General features: G+C 35.5%; 1 protein-coding gene across 4 annotated transcripts in view; it reads right to left on the reverse strand.

Moving 5' to 3' along the window:
- LOC126737967 (polypeptide N-acetylgalactosaminyltransferase 5) overlaps positions 1–20,535 on the reverse strand; it is a 113,435-nt gene that overhangs the window by 60,673 nt on the left and 32,227 nt on the right. Inside the window, exon 8 of one of the 4 annotated variants that reach the window (XM_050443107.1) lies at positions 359–536. The exons of 1 other annotated variant lie outside the window; for it this stretch is intronic. In XM_050443107.1, coding sequence (XP_050299064.1) covers positions 359–536 — 178 coding nt within the window. Of the gene's footprint in view, positions 1–358; positions 537–8,890; positions 9,072–11,738; positions 11,920–20,535 lie in introns of all 4 variants that reach the window. 2 more of the 4 variants (XM_050443106.1, XM_050443105.1) reach the window with 2 other exon arrangements.

Below are 20,535 nucleotides of genomic sequence, written 5' to 3' on the forward strand. Positions count from 1 at the left end.
ACTAAGTAGTACCATTAGCAGAATGCCAACTACAAAATAATCTGTCAAAATCAATAAACTAAAATAATCTATATTTTAGCTTAATAGATCCATATTTTCGTTGTAACAATATTGGTGATGAACTTGGGAGACTAATCATCTTGTTAAATAACGACGAGTAGCAATAAGATTCACAGAGCAGAAGTGACATTGGACGAATCTACGTATTGAAATAAAAATATTATTTTCTGTAAAAGCATAATTCAAATGAAATGTTTTAAAAGTAGTATACCTAAGTTAACTTTTATGGTAGCAAAAAAATGCAAAAAACACTGCTGTAAAATATAAGAGAGAGAGCTTACATAAGCGCCATTCTGACCTGATATCAAATGGTAAAATTCTTTCCAGTCGTCCATCCACACCTCAGCCAACCTGGCAAAGTTTCTGCGAACGACTTTGGACTGGGAACCGTTAAAGTTATAAGGAAACTTGCGCCTAAACACGTGTCCAACATGCGAACAAGTAATGATTTCTAGGGAGCCGCCACACTGCCATATCTAAAAACATTGTTTAGAGGTCGCAAAGTTAGTATGTCATCAATGTTTCTGGCAATATATTTGCACACATCAAAACATGTCACATGTTAGAAAATATCCTAAAGCATCCCAGATCATAACAGTGGTACACTTTTTGTGTAACGTCAATGCGCAAACCAAAACAGGATTGGTCAAGGAACGAATTATAATTTCTTCATTCACGTCTCTATTCTAAATGCTGTATTCAAGTGACACTCCACAAACTCTTCGGGCTCTTAATGTCACGTATTCGAATTAATGTTCTTACAAATACGGAAAGTCCCACTTAGTTTCCAAGTTGCCGACATAAATGTGTCGCGTGGAAAAAGAGATTCTGTCTAATGCTAAGTGTGATGTGACTATTTTGTTGCTGCGTTTTACGCCTCCTACGGTCTTCTACATGCCATAGAGATTGTTCCTGTTTTCCTAAAACGATTTCACAGTCTACTTCTGATACCTACTTTGCGCTATTCCATGTTTATGAATAACATTTAACGTATCGGCCTGGGTTAAATGTTTTAATGACAATATACAAAAGCACTGTATATTAATGTCCTCCCACCCTCTCTTTATTTTTTGAACGGATCAATTCAAAATATTGAAACTTGAGGTAATGTAATTGATGAATGAATACTATGTTTCAAAGCAAAATTGACAAATGAAAATTTTAAGATGGCTGCTGGGCACCATCTTGGAAAAAAAATTAAATGGAAAGGGTGGTCTTGTGGCACACCATTTTGAAGCTCCTGACGAGTACTTTATAACCCTAGAATATAAATTCAATATCTTAACATAATTGTTATTCTCTGCCGTATCCACAGCGACAGCGATAAGACAGTGACAAAAATATCAGTACGAAAACAAATATCATTGTGCAGTTAATATATTCTCGATTACGATAATTATCATAGTGTTGTAATCATCTGATTTTAATGTTTGTGTAGATCCAGTTTTAGTACTTTTCTCATGCATATTAATAAGCCATTTTTATTCATTGTTAGTGGTTTTAACCTTTTGACCTTGCCAGAGGCACTATAGCTTTTTATATGTATTGACGAAAACCCTCAATTTGTATCCCTGATGATGGACATGTTATATGTCTGAAACATGTAGGATGAATAATTTTTAAATAAATTTAGTGGATGATGACCGAAGCATTTTTAGTTACCCTTTGACACATTAACTCCACTGCAAGTATGGACTACTTCTTCAACTATTCTCATTTAGTTTTCGGTTTTAGTGGTAGTAGTTTAAAATGGTCAATTCTCGTCCATTGGAAGAAAAAATCGAAGCGATTTTTATACGGTGCGACGCGTATAACTTTCACGAAACACAAAGGATTTTCATCGATCGTTTCCCGAAGTCCTATTTGTAAAAAAAATATTTACGGGAACTCGTGTCTAAATTTACAACTACTGGTAGTGTAAGCAACAAAAAGTCCCCAGGACGTCCGTCTATTTCAGAAGAAAAGCAAGTTCAAATAATTGATGAGATGATAGTTAATCCCCAACAATCAACTTCCTCCGTCGCGAATGAACATGAGGTTTGTCCTTCTACTGTATGGAGACTTTTGAAAAGGAATAAGTATCATCCGTACAAAATCCAAATGGTACACCAGTTAATTGAAGATGACCCTGATCGAAGAACAGAATTCTGCACTGAAACAATGACAAAAACCATTGCACGGCATCCTACCTATGTCCATAATATTTGTGTTAGTGATGAATGTAAATTTTTTTCTTAACAGTAATGTTCATAGACAAATTTTTCATTGTCGTTATTGGAGTGACATTAATCCTCACGTCTTCCGGGAAACTCATACTCAACATCCAGAAAAAATAAACGTTTGGGCAGGGATATTGGGAAACCATATTGTGGGGCCTCTATTCATCGAACAAAATTTAACAGGGGAACTGTATTTGGATATGCTGGAACATACTATTGACCCTTTAATCACCAAAATCGTCGAAAGGAATCCTAATGAATTCGATATGGATTCTGTATTCCAGCAAGATGGAGCTCCACCACACTACTCCAGACAAGTTCGGAACTATTTAGATAACAATTTCCCCGGTCATTGGATTGGCCGTCGAGGACATGCGCAATGGCCAGCTCGCTCGCCAGATTTGATACCTCTAGACTTTTTTTTATGGGGCTATTTGAAACAAAAGGTGTACGAAACTGAACCTGCTTCAGTATTGGACTTACGTCAGACAATAACCAATATTTGTGGAAATATCGATATTAGCGTGTTTGAAAATATTCAGTGTGAAATTTCGGACCAACTGTTCTCGTGTCAAAAAGTTCAAGGCAACCATTTCCAGCATCTTCTCAATTGAACTCAATGTATCTCGATATATCAAGTTAAATGCTAACGTATTCAGGTAATTATTTACCACCATTTTGTAGTAGGTAAAGATATTAAATTTATATTCTAGGGTTATAAAGTACTCGTCAGGAGCTTCAAAATGATGTGCCACAAGACCATCGTTTCCATTCCATTTCTTTTTCCAAGATGGCACTCAACAGCCATCTTGAAATATTCATCTGTCAATGTTTCAATATTTTGAATTGATCTGTTGAAAAAATAAAGAGGGGGAGGGACATTAAAGAAAAGCACTGTATAAATATCAATCAATCTCCAATTGTTGTCATCTGTGCATTTGCTAAGTAACCAGCTAAATCAAATATTGAGATTGACCCAGACATCCAACTTATCCTGGATGGAGAACCGACCTGAGAAGAAGTGACGAGATACTCCTCTACTGTAATCTTACAGAATGGAATTCCTTCGTTGATAGTAAACGATGAGCTCTTCCAGTGAAGGATGATTGTAATCACATCTGCAACGAACAAGGAAGACCATCAAGCAAGCGACAATTCATGGTGTTGTTTCAGTGAACCTTCAGCAGTAATCTGACACTAGGTGAAAGAAAGATTTAAATGGGTTAATACCAAGGCTGACGAAAGGGATTGAAGCAGGAAATGCGTCATAGGCGTGCCAAACAATGGACTGCAAATAAAGCAGAGGCTTTAATGCTTCAATGCAATGTGGATGGTCACTTCCGTAGAAAAAATGGTTATTGATGTAACTTGACCATTTCCCCGAGTCTGAAGCAGGAAACAAATACATCAACGTAGTAATTCATTATTTTAGCAAGTGGATGAAGGTATATGGCATACAAGGAATCTTGTACTGTAGCTAAAGCTTTAGTAAACGAATGGTTTTGTCAATTTGGTGTGCGTGTAGAGCTGCTGAAGAAAGTTCGAATCAATGCCAGAACTACTTGTTAACACCCACAATCAGAAGACATTGATGTGCATGAATAAATAGTATCATTAACAGATATACTATCTTCATCTGATCAGGAGAAACTCGAGCTTGGGTAGTCATGAGAAGAACACTCCGGCTCCCATATGACTTTAAGTTTGCCTGTCACCAAACCACAAACAAGACGCCTACGATGTAAATTCCAAAAATCGAAAGACATAATGAGAGTGATATGGTATGGCATGGAAAGGACTATCCCTAAAACTTCAATCTTAGAAGCCATAAATGAATTTCTCTACTCAATCCAAAAGGAACTACGAGACAAAACCAGAGTCATTAATTCTGATCGAATTGCTTGTTATTATGGATATAATGGAGATGGGCAGGCAGATAAAATCAGACCCTGATATTTAATTGGATAGACAAAGCAATAATTTTGGAAAATCTAATTCGAAAGTTGAACTCGTTTTCGTTCCGAAACTTTTTTAAGAGAGTTGTTGTTGCTAACATAGGATGAGAACATTCTGGCAATATCTAGGCCGGCATGTAGACAAGATAGCTTAGACTGCAGAATTATCAATAGCTTCAATTTTATTGGCAGTAAAATCCTGGTATGTTGTTACAACTCTCGACGCTTTCCACAGAAAGATGAAGCTGCTACTTCTTGAAGGAGGAGTATTGTAAGAAAGGATCCTTGTGCCTATATATATATTAACATACATTTCCACCAGTACCAATTGTTACGTACCGACTACGTGCGATATTCATTAATACGAAAAAAACCGGAAATGAAGAAGACATTGCGTAAGATGTGGGGATTCTACGGTGTGATCGACCTTGGAATGGATCAGGTTAGTGAGGATGCCTGGAAGAACTAAGGCGACGAGGGCTTCTCGGTTGAGGAAGTTTCCGTATGTCGTAAGAGAGAATCGGGCTGATTGTAAACGTAGATTATCAAGTTAGTCCTTTTGGAGAGCTTGTTGCGAGGAAGAAGTAGGGAGAGGAGATTCCCTAGTTCTTCCCTTCCCTAGGAAGGAATGAGAGAGTAGGGAGAGGAGTTCTAAGCGAGAAGAGGCTTTGGCTCTTTCGGCGACTTCACCTTGATATGGTCAGGAATTTAAGTCTTGAAAGCTTGGGCGATTTACGGAACACACTACAAAGCTTCTACTCATCGAAATTTAGATGGCGCTAAGAATGAAAAACTAGTTAAACTACCGCTTTTACCGAGGGTGCACGGACTGTCAAGCATCAAATTATGTCATATAAAATGCAGCCATTTTTCATAGTTATTTAGCTTGCATAGGTTTTCTTTTTACTTCTGCCGGAAAATTAACTTACATTAATTGATCTGTTGTTATATTTCGCACAAAATTTTTCCAGTTGTTTAGTTCAGTGTTTTATGTGTCAGCTGTGATTAGTTTTCGTTAGTTAGATTTAACAGGTTATTCTGCATGGTTTAACGGGCCTTTATTTCTTTGTTTGTCTTCTGAGCATTGGCCAATTGATAATCATTTTACTGTCAATAATGCCGAGGAATATCTGCAGGAAAAGAAAAGAGTTGTCTTTACGTCCTTAAAACTTTTGGAAAGGGATGGGTTGTTGTATAAATATTCTTCCTTACATAAGATTTTGCGTGTCTTAGGGTATTGTTATAGTTATAAAGATTTTTCGCAGGACCAAGAATAAGGAACCTCACGTATTCGGTAAATTTTGTGAAAATGATTTGCAGGAAGCCTTAATGTGTCTTGTAAAACAGGTGCAAGAAGAAGTGTTTTCCGAGGTGATATCCAACCTTCGTAAAGGAAATCCTATTTCGAAAAGATTGAGACAATTAAACCCTTTTTTAGAGGAACATGGATTTTTTAGGGTCGGCAGTCATCTCACAAATTCGACCTTGTCGTATGATAAAAAAATCCCTCTTTTATTGCCCCAAAGACATAGGCTAACCGAATTATTAATAGTAGATATCCACAAAAAACATTTACATCCTGGCTTGCGAACATTACACTCCTTTATAGTGTAGCAGTTTTCGATATTGTCCGCAAAAAGAGCAATAAATCGATGTCATACTCTCTGTTATAGGTGTTTCAGGGTAAATCCCAAGCCTATTGTTCCCTATATGAGCGATCTACCTGCGTGTAGAGTATCTCAGTTAAAACCCTTTGAAGAAATTGGTGTTAATTTTGCTGGACCATTTTTAGTCACATTAGGCAAATCTAGAGGCATAAAATCGCAAAAGGCTTATGTCTGTATATTTAATTGTTTTGCAGTTAAGGCGGTACACTTGGAGCTTGTGTCAGATTTAAGCAGCAATGCATTTCTCGGAGCCTTACGACGATTTATAGCCCGTAGGGGTCGATGTAATAAAATTCATTCTGATTGTGGCACTAATTTTGTCGGGGCCAATAAGCAACTTTTGGATTTGTTTAAGGATGCCGCGATCAGTGAAAGGATTGAATGGAGTTTTAATTCGCCGGCAGCACCAAACTTTGGAGGCTTGTGGGAGGCTGGTGTGCGCAGCATGAGAACTCATTTAGTAAAAATAGTAGGAATGCAGGTTCTTACTTTCGAAGAGATGTATACAGTTTTATGCCAGATAGAGGCCGTACTTAATTCGAGGCCATTGCACCCTGTTAGTAGCGATCCTAATGATATTACGGTCTAACGCCCGGTCATTTTTTAACATTAGAACCACTAATTTCTCTTCCTTCAAGGGATTTTTCCAAAACCAATATTAATACCCTACAACGTTGGGAACTTGTGCAAAAGATCCAGATTGATTTTTGGAAGCGTTGGCACCAGGACTATTTGTATACGTTGCAACAACGGTCGAAATGGACAAATAAGTATCCAAACATTAGGGTCGGGGACTTGGTTGTCATTAAGGATAATTTGCGGCCGCCATTGCATTGGTTGCTTGCACGGGTGCAACAGGTTCATCCTGGATTGGATGACATTTGCTAGGTAGCAACGGTCAAGACAAGTAGTGGTACTTTACAAAGGCCGACCTCCAAATTATGTCTCTTACCAAATATTAATTAAATTATTCTTATAATAAATTCTTAAGCAATTTATAATTTCATTTAATTTTTTTTATTTGATTTTTTTGTTTTGGCATTTAGTTAAAATAAATGGTTATTTTAAGGTCGGCGGTATGTTCTGTTCAAATATGACCTGTATTATTATCCTTATACCCTTTAGTTTATTTATGATTGTTTTATTGTTGCAATAGTTTGGGAAATAATTGTATGTATGCGATCGCGTCAATCTACTTATAATTTATTATTTGCCTATTCTTATTGCGCCTGGGTCAACCAGGCTTTCATGGTAGGCAGTACCATTTGGCGCTCCCCACCAACAAAAATATATATGGAACGGAGAGCGGATATAGTCGCCCGAATATTTGGCGACAGAGAACACCAATTAAGGTAAATTTCGCACCTTTTCCTAACAATGTTGGTTTTACGGTCTTTCGAAGTTGGAAATACATATTCCTACGCGATAATTAAACCTCCCCGAATAAGTAAAAAACAATTTGTAAAAACAATTTAAGTGTGCTAACAGGTGGAATACAGGAAAATTTCTAAAAAAATAGTGAATTACATTATTGTAAAGAAACTGAAATATAAACGGTACCTAAAAACTTTGAATCGAATATAGACATTGGTGACATTGCATTTGCAAAAATAGTTATTGCAATAAACTTTTTTTGGGAAAATGACAAGCGCAAATGTAAACAACAAAAGTCAGAAGTGGATTCTGAAGTTAATTCCGTAAACTATTGTACAAATCGAGGAATTTATTTAATATGGGGACAAAAAATGTCCTAATTTATAACTTTTTCAATCTGCCTGAAAAAGTATTAAATTGGGACTTTTTTGTCCCTATATTAAAAAAAAATCCTTGATTTGTCACTTTTTCTATTTTTGTACTATAATTTCTGAATCTCGCACGTCCCACTAATTTTAAGCGCACGGTGTAGTAGACCGAAATTCAAATTTGGCGCCATAATTAAATTTTAAATTACCCGCTTTTATGACGTCACAAGCTAATTTTCACTTCTGGTTAATATTACTTCTTGAAATTCAGAGGGCGCAGCAGTCAATCGACGTTCAGTGTTCTATTGACTCTTACGGGAGCTTCCTATCTAAGTAGTATTAATCTTCTATAGGACCAGTTAGGCTTGTTGTCAAAATTGACTATTAAGGTATTTGGCTCGCGTGAACTGTGCAGCTTCGACTTAATCAAATAATATATGAAGAGGATCCCGATCGAAAAAAGTTAATAATTAATTAGTTTTTTCCTAATTAATTATGTTATTATCAATAGACTGGTTGCTCTTTGACTGTGATGTGTTTATTCTCTTTGAACTTGGGTGACTTTAGGCGTTTTTTTATTTAACACAGACAGCCCTGATGCTTGATGATGATGAGATGTGGCAGAAAAGTAATAAGACTGGCAATACCGCAAATGATCTCGCATCGCTGCACCGTTCTCCTTGATAGAGCACATGTATTATATGCACATGAGTACCCTCAGTTTCAAGGTCTCCATTAACTATGTATGTGAATTTTTCGGTTACCATTATCGTTGATAATTATTATTGCCACTATTGAATAACACAACTGAATAAGTTGTGTTATGCCTTAAGCGAAATTTGGAGCAGCGTTATGCCAAACATATTAAATTTTGTGTTAAGCTTGAAGAATTAGCAAGTGGATCTAGAGACGAAAAGCCAAAATGAGCAGTGGCACACTCAAGAGCTTTCTTGGATCAAAGAAAGCCAGAATGAGCAAATCAATGCTGATTTTTTGATTTGACAGAAGGAGAATCATCCTTCTGTTCTCCAGAACCTACTGTAAACTAAGTATTTTGGAAAAGACGTCCTTCTACTTATGACCACCAATATGGGGAACTTTTTTTATTATTTAAGGACCAAAACTGCTATATATTAATCCAAAAGGTTTAAAATTATGCATATGAAAAGCTTTAACAAAAAATAGCTACAGTCTTGCATAACCACCCGTAGAATTTAATTCTAAAAAAAAATGGGTTCTATTCTGACCTGGTACCATAAAATAGAAAAAATATTTCCACTTGTCCAGCCACACCTCGGCAACTCTGGCTTTATTATGCAGAATTATTTCTGATACTCCACCGGGGAATGTGTACGGCGATTTGTCTCTGAACACGTGCCCCACGTGAGAACAAGTAACTATTTCTAAGGTACCAGCGCACTGCCAAATCTAAATATTTGTAAATTATTTTTTTAAATAGGGATTTTAATGTTTTTAGTAATAGCTTTGTTCACGGTGACAGTCCTAAACAAGTTCAGAATTACTTCGTATGCGCATTGTTAAAAAGAACGTTCTTGGTAACTGGTAAGTTCTGAACTTCTAGTTCGAAATCTTGCCGTTCGCGGATGTTTTGTTACTTGTTCAGGATCAATCTGTAACTAATTCAATCGATCCTTGGACTCTCATTGGAATTTTGAGTTCTGGAATGCGCAGTAGATTTTTAATGACATATTTGAAGTATGTCGATTATTTACTCTTTCTGTGTTTATTTTCTAATAAGTGGAGCTTATTTTATTTTATTTTCAAATTTAAAACCAATAATAGTTACGATTACAAATAATAATTGCTTGTCTTACTGTTTTTTAGTAGTTTTATGGGGAGTTTGTTACTTAAATAGCAATTCCTGTTTAATTAAATCGATTTTGTTTTAGATTAGTCGTCCATGATAAAATTACCATGTCTGATCATTTGAGTTCCAGTGATGAGGACTTGGAGAACCTCTTAGAAGTTACCGATTTTCCCAAAAATGTTGGATATTTTGATTGTCCCACAATCTAATGATAACCTATATTTTCAACATTTTCGAATGAACTCAGCACTGACAAATGAACTGGCAAACGATTTGCTGCATACCCATATTATAAAGAACAGAAAGGAGAAAAAAGAACTCCATTAAAATTTATTACAGCATTTCTTAGCCATTTCTCTGCTTTAAATTACTTCTACTGTTTAACTACCTTACTTTAAAAAAAAAACTCCTTCCTAAACGAAAGAATCGAAAAACATAACCTATACTAACCCAAACAAATTTAGATGTTGACAGTCGTGAATCGTTCGCGGTTGAAATAAATTTCGAACCGGTAATGAATTACGCATACGCATTTCCTTAAAGGATGAAGAGTTCCTGACTGATCCGGGATGCGTTCAGAACTGTCACCGCGAATAAAGCCAATTACTCAAGTATTATGGCCGATTTCAATAAAGTGGCTTTTTATATAGCAACATTACGGTAGATGGCACAGTAAACGAACGGCAACACTGTTCGTTTTGTAATATGGCAACGTCAATTCCATTATTTTAATTAAAACCCAATGTCTGACTTTTTTGAAGGTATACCATCTTAAATTATCAGTTACTCAGCGTTTGGGAATACTGTTGGGGAAACTGAACAGTTTTATTTTATTAAACTGAAACAGCTTTACTTAATTTTAAAGGTTATAAATAAGTCGCAGTTAAGCATCTTCTCCAAGGAATTAATTCTCTTTTATTTTGCTATTAAAATTGGTCAACTTTGTACATTTATTGAGAATTTGCTGCTCAAAAGTTTGGCTTATTTTCAACATAAATAAAGGAATTGATGAAGAAAATGATTTAAAAAATCCCATTCATTACAATTATGTATGTATGTCAGGTAAATATCTCGGATCATGTAACATCACGTATTTGCTTTGAAGAAATTTTCGACTATCCTGCGACATAGTCACGCTAAAGCACAACGACCTGGAAGAGAACCAAATATAGCAATAAAAAATGCCCTTGAAGAAAACTGTTTAGAAAAAGAAAACAAATAAAGAAAGAAAACAGTCTGGGGCAACAATGATAGATATAGAGGATATAAGAGATATAATAGAGGTACTAGCCCACTGAGGTGAGAAGGCCATTAAATAAGAGATTTGTAAGGCACACATGAATTTATGACAGCCATTCTGCAACGAAATCACAAACACTCCCACAGCTCTAACATGTCGTAGGTGCTACAATAAATCTCTATAGGTTGCATTAGCGAATGACTTTATCTATAAAGCCAATTCTCGCCCTCTAATCTATCTATTCTGCGACGCAAATCAGCCTCTATGTCGATAATTCTGAGTTTGATTTCCTGTCTCTGCTCTCGAGATAGTCCCAAAGAAAACAAAATCTAAAGGTGGTAAATCACAAGACGGGACGGCCAATTAATATATCACCATATAGTAAAAGTTATGCTCGGTGGAAGGAATTACAAAATTAAATTGAATCACCCTTATGTTTATAGAAGTTTTGAAAATGCGAATACTAAAAAGAGTCTTCAAGAAATTCTGAAAATAGCTTTGTTTAGATTTAAGATCTAGAAGTACTCCTGCATTTAAGTAGCTGAAATTGTCTTGTAGGTGTAAATTTATAAAGAATTTAAGGCAATCTAAATCTTCATGATATTTCTTTAAATGAAGAATTCCGTTTTACCTAGATTCACTCAGTTTTAATGTAGTTTAAAAGTATCTTTATTTATAAGCCAGTTTTGGTAGGTCCATACTCTAAATAGGCAATTCCCATATTATAAACCATAATTATTCTTTATTCAAAAATACTAAGTGATAAAATAAGCTTGACTCTAGCATTGACTCAACATTTACTGCCTCCCAACAGCAACAAATCTGGAAACGTCACAAACAGAAGAACATAACAAACGGACATCAGCTCCCAAAAGCATATTTACACAGGAGCGTATCCGAAGCCAGCCAGTGAAATAATTTGTTTTTCAAATATAGGATTTCAGTTTTTTGTATATTTAAATGTTGACTCTGGATTGGCTCCGTGTAAAAAAAAACCTCGCCTACTTAGTTGACACAAGACTCAAACCTGGATTCATAACGTAATAAAATTCTTTCCAATCGTCCATCCACACTTCGGCGAGCCTGGCAGTATTTTTGTTCAATATTTCGCGGACCCCGCCCGGGAAAGTGTAAGGGGATTTTCCCCTAAACACGTGGCCCACGTGAGAACACGTGCATATCTCCAATGTACCGCCGCATTGCCAGATCTACGTAGTTTAAATTTACGTTTAATTATACAGAGTGTCCCAGGATGGGCGAATTTATACGTAAAAATTACAAAAAATGTTGTTAATAGTTAAAATTTGACCATTTGGCATCCAGCCCTGCTTGATAAAAAAAATTATTTTAGCATATTTTTGTATTTTTTTTTAATGAAGCATGCCTTGATACGAGCATTTTTGCAAATATGTTATGAGTAGGTAGCCTAGAAAGTAGTATTTCTAGGCAAGATATAAAAAAAGTTTATAAGAAAAAGTCGTTTAGAATGCAAAATATTGCTCGAATACCGAATTTCATAACCATAGACCTACTTTGATTTTTACGTTTAAATTATTTATTATTATTTATTCACACTTTTTTTAACGTTTAAACAAAAACCAAATAAATATTAATAGTTAAAATAGTGAAAATTATTTTAACCCCTTACTGCATGAATTTTTTGTTTTTTATTAAAAAAATCTACTAGTGCAAAGTTGACCTCAAGATTAAGTTAAAAATATTTAAAAAATTCCTTCTTCGATAGTTTTTTCTATTTTTTGTTTTTTTTTTTTGTAGTTCATAGATGAGGGGGTCAGTGGAAAAGTGGTATAAGTAACATTTTTCCATAATTGGAGATAAGTGCACTACTGTATAGTTAAAGGGTATATCTGTTTAGGAGAAAAATGGTACAAGTTCTATTTCAACATTCTAGCGCCATCTATGAATTAGTAGCTGAAGCTCAATTCTTAAACGGTCTTTTTGTTTGGGAAAAAGTAGTACAAGTGCACTTATACCATTTTTCTATTTAGTAAATTAGTAAACAGTGCTTGCATATTTGAATACGTTCTAGTGTTTTGCCAGTGACTAAAGTGACTTTCAAATAATAATCTTGGTATTTTCTACTAAAATGGAGAATGGTAAGTTTGTTTTATTAACCAATTTGTAACCATCACATGTTCGTGTAAAAATTTAAATTGCCGAAATTTATTTCTAACCTTACTTTTAGAGTTTTCGATTTATAACGAGCCTGGTACTTCCAAAACAAATTTTCCTGATAGAAAATCTAACAATGGGAATACTTAGGACAGTGACGATTTGCCATTATCAGTATTAAGAAACCGACAAGGTCCAAGTGTTGAAGTAAAGTTCGAAGTTGTAAATTTAAAGGAAGTGTCTGCCCTTACAGCAGCATGTATACGGTTTAAAAACTTTGTTTGCCTGCAACCTTGTTTGAAGTGAAACGGTGTTTTGGGTAAAATGTTAGACATTCTAAAAATTCGATGGGTTCGAATCCCAGGGATTTATCCGTAACAGTAGAAATCCAAATTTAGATCCAAATTTAAAATCGTAAAATAAAACTATTCATTTCTAACTTTACTTTCAGATTTTTCAGAGTTTGACGATTCTGATGCTGACAAAACATATTATTCTGGTAATGATTCAAGCGATGGAGGTTCTGAGGACAGTGACGATTTGCCATTGACAGCACTGAGCCACACAAACAGTCCAACTATTGAAGGTATAAAAAATAAAGGAAAGAAGAGAGTTAGAAGGCCAGAAGGCCATAAGAAGCAAGTGCGAAAAAAGTTGCGGCAAAGCATACGTGGGACATCGGAATCAGCCCAAAGGTGCTAAAAATTTTACTTACTTTGTCCACGATTGTCGATACAAGTGTAATAACATCTCTGAAGTAGACGCACGGCGAATTTTTGACGGTTTTTGGGAACTGGGTAATTGGGATTTACAGACTGCATTTATCTCGTCTTGCATTAAAATTGAAACTCCCCTGAGAAAGGGAAACTAATGCAATATCCCATAAGTTGAAATCTATTAGCGTGAGCTTGAAGAATCAAAGGGTTTGTAAGGATTTCTTTTCAAAAACGTTAAAAATAAGTAACGGAAGATACTCACGAGTTGTTAACAAAGAGACAGATGTCGGGTTTGTCATACTTGATGGAAGAGGAAAGGCGCCAAATCCTAGTAGAATTTTAGACGAAGACCGCGATCTGGTCAAAGATCATATTAACCGATTTCCAAGATATACAAGTCACTATTGTAGAAAGGATAACCCCAATAAAAAATACCTGCCTTCTTACCTAAATGTCAAAAAAATGTACAAATGCTATTTGCGGTTTTGTGAAGAACAAGAGAAACGTCCTGTTAAAGAGTGGCTTTATCGTGAGATTTTTAACACGGAATTTAATCTCTCATTTCATCAACCGCACACTGATACATGCAATAAATGCGACAGTTTTGATATTTTACTGAAATCTGGAGATGAGGAACAGAGAAGGAAGGTACAAATAGAAAAAGACGTTCATCAACGGAAAGCAGAGAATGCACAGGAAGAAAAAAGACGGGCGAAGAAGCTTGCTCAAGAGTCTGCAGGTGAAACTGTGGCCATTTGGTTCGACCTTCAAAAAACACTACCAACTCCTCGTTTAACGACGAATAAAGTATATTACCTGAGAACTAACTCTATGGACTTACAATTTTGCCGTCCACAACCTTGGCAGTAATAAGGCTTTTATGTATACATGGGACGAAAGCATCGCTTGTAGAGGATCTTCCGAGGTTGCGTCTTGTTTATTGAAGTTTGTTAAGCAACTGCCAAAGACGACAAAAAATATTATAGCCTTCAGTGACTCCTGCGGGGGCCAAATTAGGAATGTATTAAAAGTTTGGATGTACGTTGTTCAAAATTTTGACATACAATCTGTGGACCATAAATTCTTAGAGCCGGGGCACACTTATATGGAGTGCGAAGAAGACTTTGCATTAATTGAGAAGCACAAGCGCCACGTTCAGTACGTATATGTACCTACTGAATGGAATGAAGCCATTAAAGAGAGTTGCAAGAAATTCTCTGTAACACAAATGACATCGGCTGACTTTTTCTGCTTTTCAGAGCTTGAAGGTATAACTACCATTGTTCGCAATGACAAAGTAAAAAGGAAGATTGTCTGGAAACAAATTAGTTGGATAAGACTTGAAAAAGATGAACCATTTACAGTGAAATGTAAAGACAATCTAAGTGCAATAATTGAATTTTATGAAGCAGATTGGGCCCTAAGAAGCAAAGGAAGACCATCGGCACAAAAACTTTGCCCCTTGTATAATGAGGCACCAAAAATAAAATTTATTAAATGGCAAAATCTTCAAGAGCTGTTGCAGTTTGTACCTCCGGTATACCACAATTTTTACAAGAATTTGGCACATGAAGATTCAAAAAGTCAAAAACGGAGCAGGCAAGAAACGGCACCGAAAAAGAAAACCAAAGCAGGTGCTGGCAGTACAGAAGAGCGACGTGACAGCGACGAAGATATAGTAGATGAAAGTGACAGGATTATTTTAGAATCTGATGAAGATTAGATAAGACAAACTGTATTCATTATACTTTTTTTTCACTTCTTTGTTTCAGAATGTTTAAATAAAGTATCTTTTATGTCACTTATACTTCTTTTACCCCAAATCATCATGTATGGCAAAATGGTACAAGTGAGAAAAACTAAGTTTTTTAGAAAAATACAATATTTTTAAAACCCGGATATATAAGTCCAGAACACATTAGAATTTTTGAAATAGATATACGTAACCATTCTTGGATTTACTTTTACTAGGATTTTACTATTAGCCATTAACTTTGACCTTAGATTACTCAAAATCATGTCAATGTTACTTATACCACTTTTCCACTGACCCCCTCATATGACACCTTTGGGAGCCTTTTTTATTTCTTTAACATTCGACTTTTTAAGTAATTTTAAAAAAAAATCTTTAGTTTGTAGAGATTTATAACTATTATAAATCGATTTAGTTATTGATTGTTAATATCTGGACAAAAAAATATTAAAATTCCTTGGGAATTTCAGGAGATACGGGCATTATATCGATTAAATAACAGCGGGCGCGGACTATAAATTGGTTGCTGGCAAACGACATGTGCTGCGTTCTGGATCTAGGTAACCAAAATCGACTAATTTCACTTTTTTAAATATGGATCCGAATTTTTAAGTCATTATTTTCAAAAGTCAAATTAAAAATAAATTTGAATTCTTTTTAAAATGATATTCGACTTAAGTATTTTTTATTAAGATTTTGTAGAGAAGAGTAGAACTGATTTTTTTTTTTTTAAATACGGTCAAATCATTTCAAATAAACAGAAGTTTGTTTGGATATATTAGTTTTCCTTCTGCCATATTGGCGGAGCAATTTGAATTTGAGCCTCTAAATTACCTAATTTTTTTTTTTTTTGATAAATTTCATATCTCTGTAGTTGCATTATCAAAGTTATTGATTTTTTTAATACAGGTTTACCACCTTGTAGTTCAAAATCTAACATGTATGATGTATGTTCATAGGAACGTATTTAATAATTTTGCGTATTTAGTAATAGTAATATTATATTGGGCTACTCTGGACTACATGTTACATAAGTGCATAAAAATTGACCCAAACAGAAAAAGTCTCTTTAAAGCTTATTAATGTAATATACATGTTACACTGTCGAACAAAATTAAAGCAACATCATAATATTTTATTTAAAAAAAAGATCTAGAAGCCTAACAAATAGGAGTTAAGACTATTTAGTAAAAAAAATACTTATATTATTAATTTTAGTATGTAGTATAATTTTTAAATTAAAGACTAAATAAGCTAGTAAAAAAAGTATTGTTAATATTTAGTGCAGTAACCTTTGATTTTAATTACAGCTACACAACGTCCGGGCATGGAACTAATGATTTATAATCGTACAGCATTATTTTTTGATCGAATCTTGTTTCTTTATGTATCATTTCCCAGAAATTTTCAATTAAATTAAGATCCAGTAACTGAGGTGAACGTGAAACTCTCATACGATAGTGAAGACATTGAACGAGTAAAAAAGTTTCACTATTTGGGGACTTGGTCATGTGAAGACTGGTCTTCAGACATAGAAATCAAATGACGTATAGAAAAAGCGACGAGCTCATTCATGAAAATCAAAACCGTCTTTACAAACTCTTGACTTTGACCTCAATCTCAGAATAAGATTCACAAAATGTTAAGTATGGTCTGTGTTGCATCGAAGCCTGGACATTGAAGATTAATACAATGAATGGGCTGGAAGCATTTGAAATATGGATATATTGAAGAATGGAATTGAATGGATTGAAAGAAATGGACAGCAAGAATAACCAACGAGGAAATTTTGAGGACGATAGGAAGAGAACGCGAATTGCTGGGCTCGATTAAACGCAGGAATACAGCGTATTTTTGCACCATTGTGCTACCCTGTATAAATTTAGTAGGAAATAGATACCATATTTATTGATATACAGGGTGTTTCAGAACTATGAGATCAAACTTCTAGGGGTTGTTCAGTGCAACAGTAGAATCCATTTGAGTACAGGAACCCATGTCCGGAAATGTGTCACTACGCCACTACGGCCTTAAGACGCGTTTAAATTTAGAAAAAATATTAATTACCTAAATAGGATCGGATGCATTTATTTTTACCTTTTGTATATGATACCATCACAACGATTGTTCAAAATGTCTTCCTCCAACCTCAATACACCGATTTAAACGCCGCACATGATTTAGGCGGACTACACTAAAAATTTGATCATCGTTTTGAATGATTTCAAATGCTGCTGTTATTCATCCAATTAAGTCTAGCTCTGATTCTACTGGAGTTTCGTAGACTAAAGACTTTACACGTCCCCACAAGAAAAAATCGAGCAACGTTAAATCGGGTGACCTAGGAGGCCAAGAAACTGCTCCACCTCTGGCAATCCAACGGTGGCCAAACCGCTGAGCCAAATACTCGCGTACTTGTACAGCAAAGTGAGCCGGCGTTCCATCATGCTGAAACCACATTTGCTGTTTAACGTTTAGTGGAACATTTTTAAGGAGTTCTGGGAGAACTTCCTCCAAGAAACGCAGATAAATAGTTCCTGTTAACCGTTCCGGTAGAAGGTATGGCCCAATTAAATAATCATCAACAATGCCTGCCCATACGTTGACAGACCAACGATTCTGATGTTTTCTTGGAAAAATTGCATAAGGATTTTCTTCGTCCCAAGTATGGCTATTCCTACTATTAAAAATACCGTCTTTTGTGAAAGAGGCTTCATCGGTCCACAAAACATATCGTAAAAAATTTGGTTGTGCAATGATGTGATCCAGAAGCCATCGACAAAATTGAACTCTAGGATGACAGTCATACCTTCAGTCGAACTTTCTTCTGGAAGTGGTAAGGACGGAGTTCTTGCTCGTGTAATACCCGCCAGACAGAAGCGTTACTCGTATTCATATTCTTAGCGACGTCACGTGTGCTATTTGATGGTTCATCGGCAACGGTTCAAGCAACACCAGTATCATGCATCTTGGTCTTAAACATGCCTGTCTCAGCGAGCCGCCGATGAACCGCAATAAACTTTTTGTATCCAGGATGCTGTCGTTCGGGATAACGTTCATGATACAACCGCGATGCTGCTCGTGCATTGCAGTTTGTTGCTCCGTAGGCCAAATGCATATCCGCCAATTCTTGATTGATAAAGTTTTCCATTAGCAATAAATGTTTAAAAATTGTAACCTATAAAATTTTTAACCCCTTGTTGCATGATTTTTTATTTTTGTCGGAAAAAAAAATATATATAAGATAAATCAATGCGCACACGTAAATGGAAAAATAATTAAAAAATTATATATTGCGTTTTTATCAAAATTTTTAATAAAAAAGTGTATGTACCATATATGAAGCGCTATGCACTAACTATTTTTTAATCCATACTGAATAAGTTTGTAAAACTGTTTATTTATTCAGTATGGAATCGAATGAAACAATTTCTGTCTTTATTTAAGCATAGGGGTATTTGGCACCTAACACAATAAATGTACGTCTGGTATTTGCACTCTGGATGCTTGCATCTATTTCTGTCATTCTCTCTTCATTCTGGCAAATGATCGATTCCGTCTTTTCGAACTTCAATTTGGGGTATTTCAGTCGTAGGGCCACGTTTCTTCTTTTGCAAATAAGCATTTTCAAGATTGGCGCTAGGTCGTCCACGTTTTCTGGTTAATACAGATTTTCCACTGTTGCATCTGCAATAGCCACCTTAAAATCTGCAAGTGGCATATATATATCATTTTGCCTTCTCCATAAAAGCCAACTATTTACAACGCACATGTGCATAAAATGAAAGAAAATGCGAAGATACCATTTCTTGGATCTAATTTTAATGTGATAGTAACCGAGCATAGAGTCTAATAAGTCTACACCTCCCATGTATTAATTATATTTCAAAATTGTTTGCGGGCACTCCACATTCTTGTAGCATTTCTCGCTTCTAAAAAATCTTTGCTTACTTCCCGTTGGCTGTGAACCGACGTAGGATGATAAAGTTGAGACAATTTTATTGTCATACCACCAAACTTTACATCATCTTTAATATCAGTTTTCTCTTGCCAAGATCCTCGTCCAAGTTTTTTTAACTCTTTTTCTGACAGCATTTTACATTAACTCGATTCAAGCGCACAGTTCCAAGAGGATGGATACCATTCTTGGTCAAGTAAACCATAAGCGGGACGCTAGTAAACCTTTACGTGTTTGGGGACTCTTTCAACAAGTTTCACCACCAAATTACTACTAGTTCCCAAATCAGGAGCATCGGCAGGAACTCTGAGAACCAGCAAAAATGTCGAAACTGTAACTAAAGCCGGAGATTCCACTCAGCACAAATACTTTAAAGCCCCACTTGTGTGGCTTTTTTGGATTATATTGTTTGATTGTCGATCTGGCCTTAGTGGGCATAATTTGTTCATCGACCGCAATATGTTCTTCAACAGGAATTATATTTAGTCTTTCTTATAAAGGTCTTATCTTGAATAACTTATCATGACCGGGCTTGCCACAAGGTATAAAATTATCATTATTATTAAAATGTATAAATCGTTTGATTTCTTCCCACCTGTTACATGTCATGACCCTAGATATGGCGGGGTGGCCTAAATGTGGTGACCAATAGTTCCTAGCTTGAGGCAATTGTATAATGGACATATATAAACACATGCCAATGAATTGTTCTATTTAATCATCTGTAAGGTTTGCGGGACGGTTTATATGTTTTTGTAAGCAATATAAATTTGATTCGGTAGTTATCGTCGATATAATTTCATTATTCAAGAAGAACTTAAAAAACTCTGATGGTCTCTCTAAATCAGCAACCTCTGGGGGCATATTCAAGTTGGCCGTAAATTCAAGCTCCTTTGGATCTTTCCTGAGATTTCCGGTTCTCCAGGATCCTGGATTTATCTTCTCCGCAATTTCCTGGAGAGTCATATTTTCACTATCATCAGACTCCACATCCGTTTCAGGAATGGTTGTCTCGTCATAATCTCCTTCAGGCATAGAGTCATCACTTTCGTAGAATAATATATTATGATGGTTTATTGGGATATTATTGTCTTCATATCTGACAAATCGGGAACATCACTCTCATTATCCTCCGGTACATCCCTAACATATTTGCTGTTGATTCCGTAAAATATTTTCGGATCCATTTGAAACCAACCAAACTCTTATTACCACGTATATGTGCATGATATCCCATAATATATGCATCAAAACAATGTTTCTA

Source organism: Anthonomus grandis, chromosome 6 (genome assembly GCF_022605725.1).
Source record: "Anthonomus grandis grandis chromosome 6, icAntGran1.3, whole genome shotgun sequence".
NCBI classification, from domain to species: Eukaryota; Metazoa; Arthropoda; class Insecta; order Coleoptera; family Curculionidae; genus Anthonomus; species Anthonomus grandis.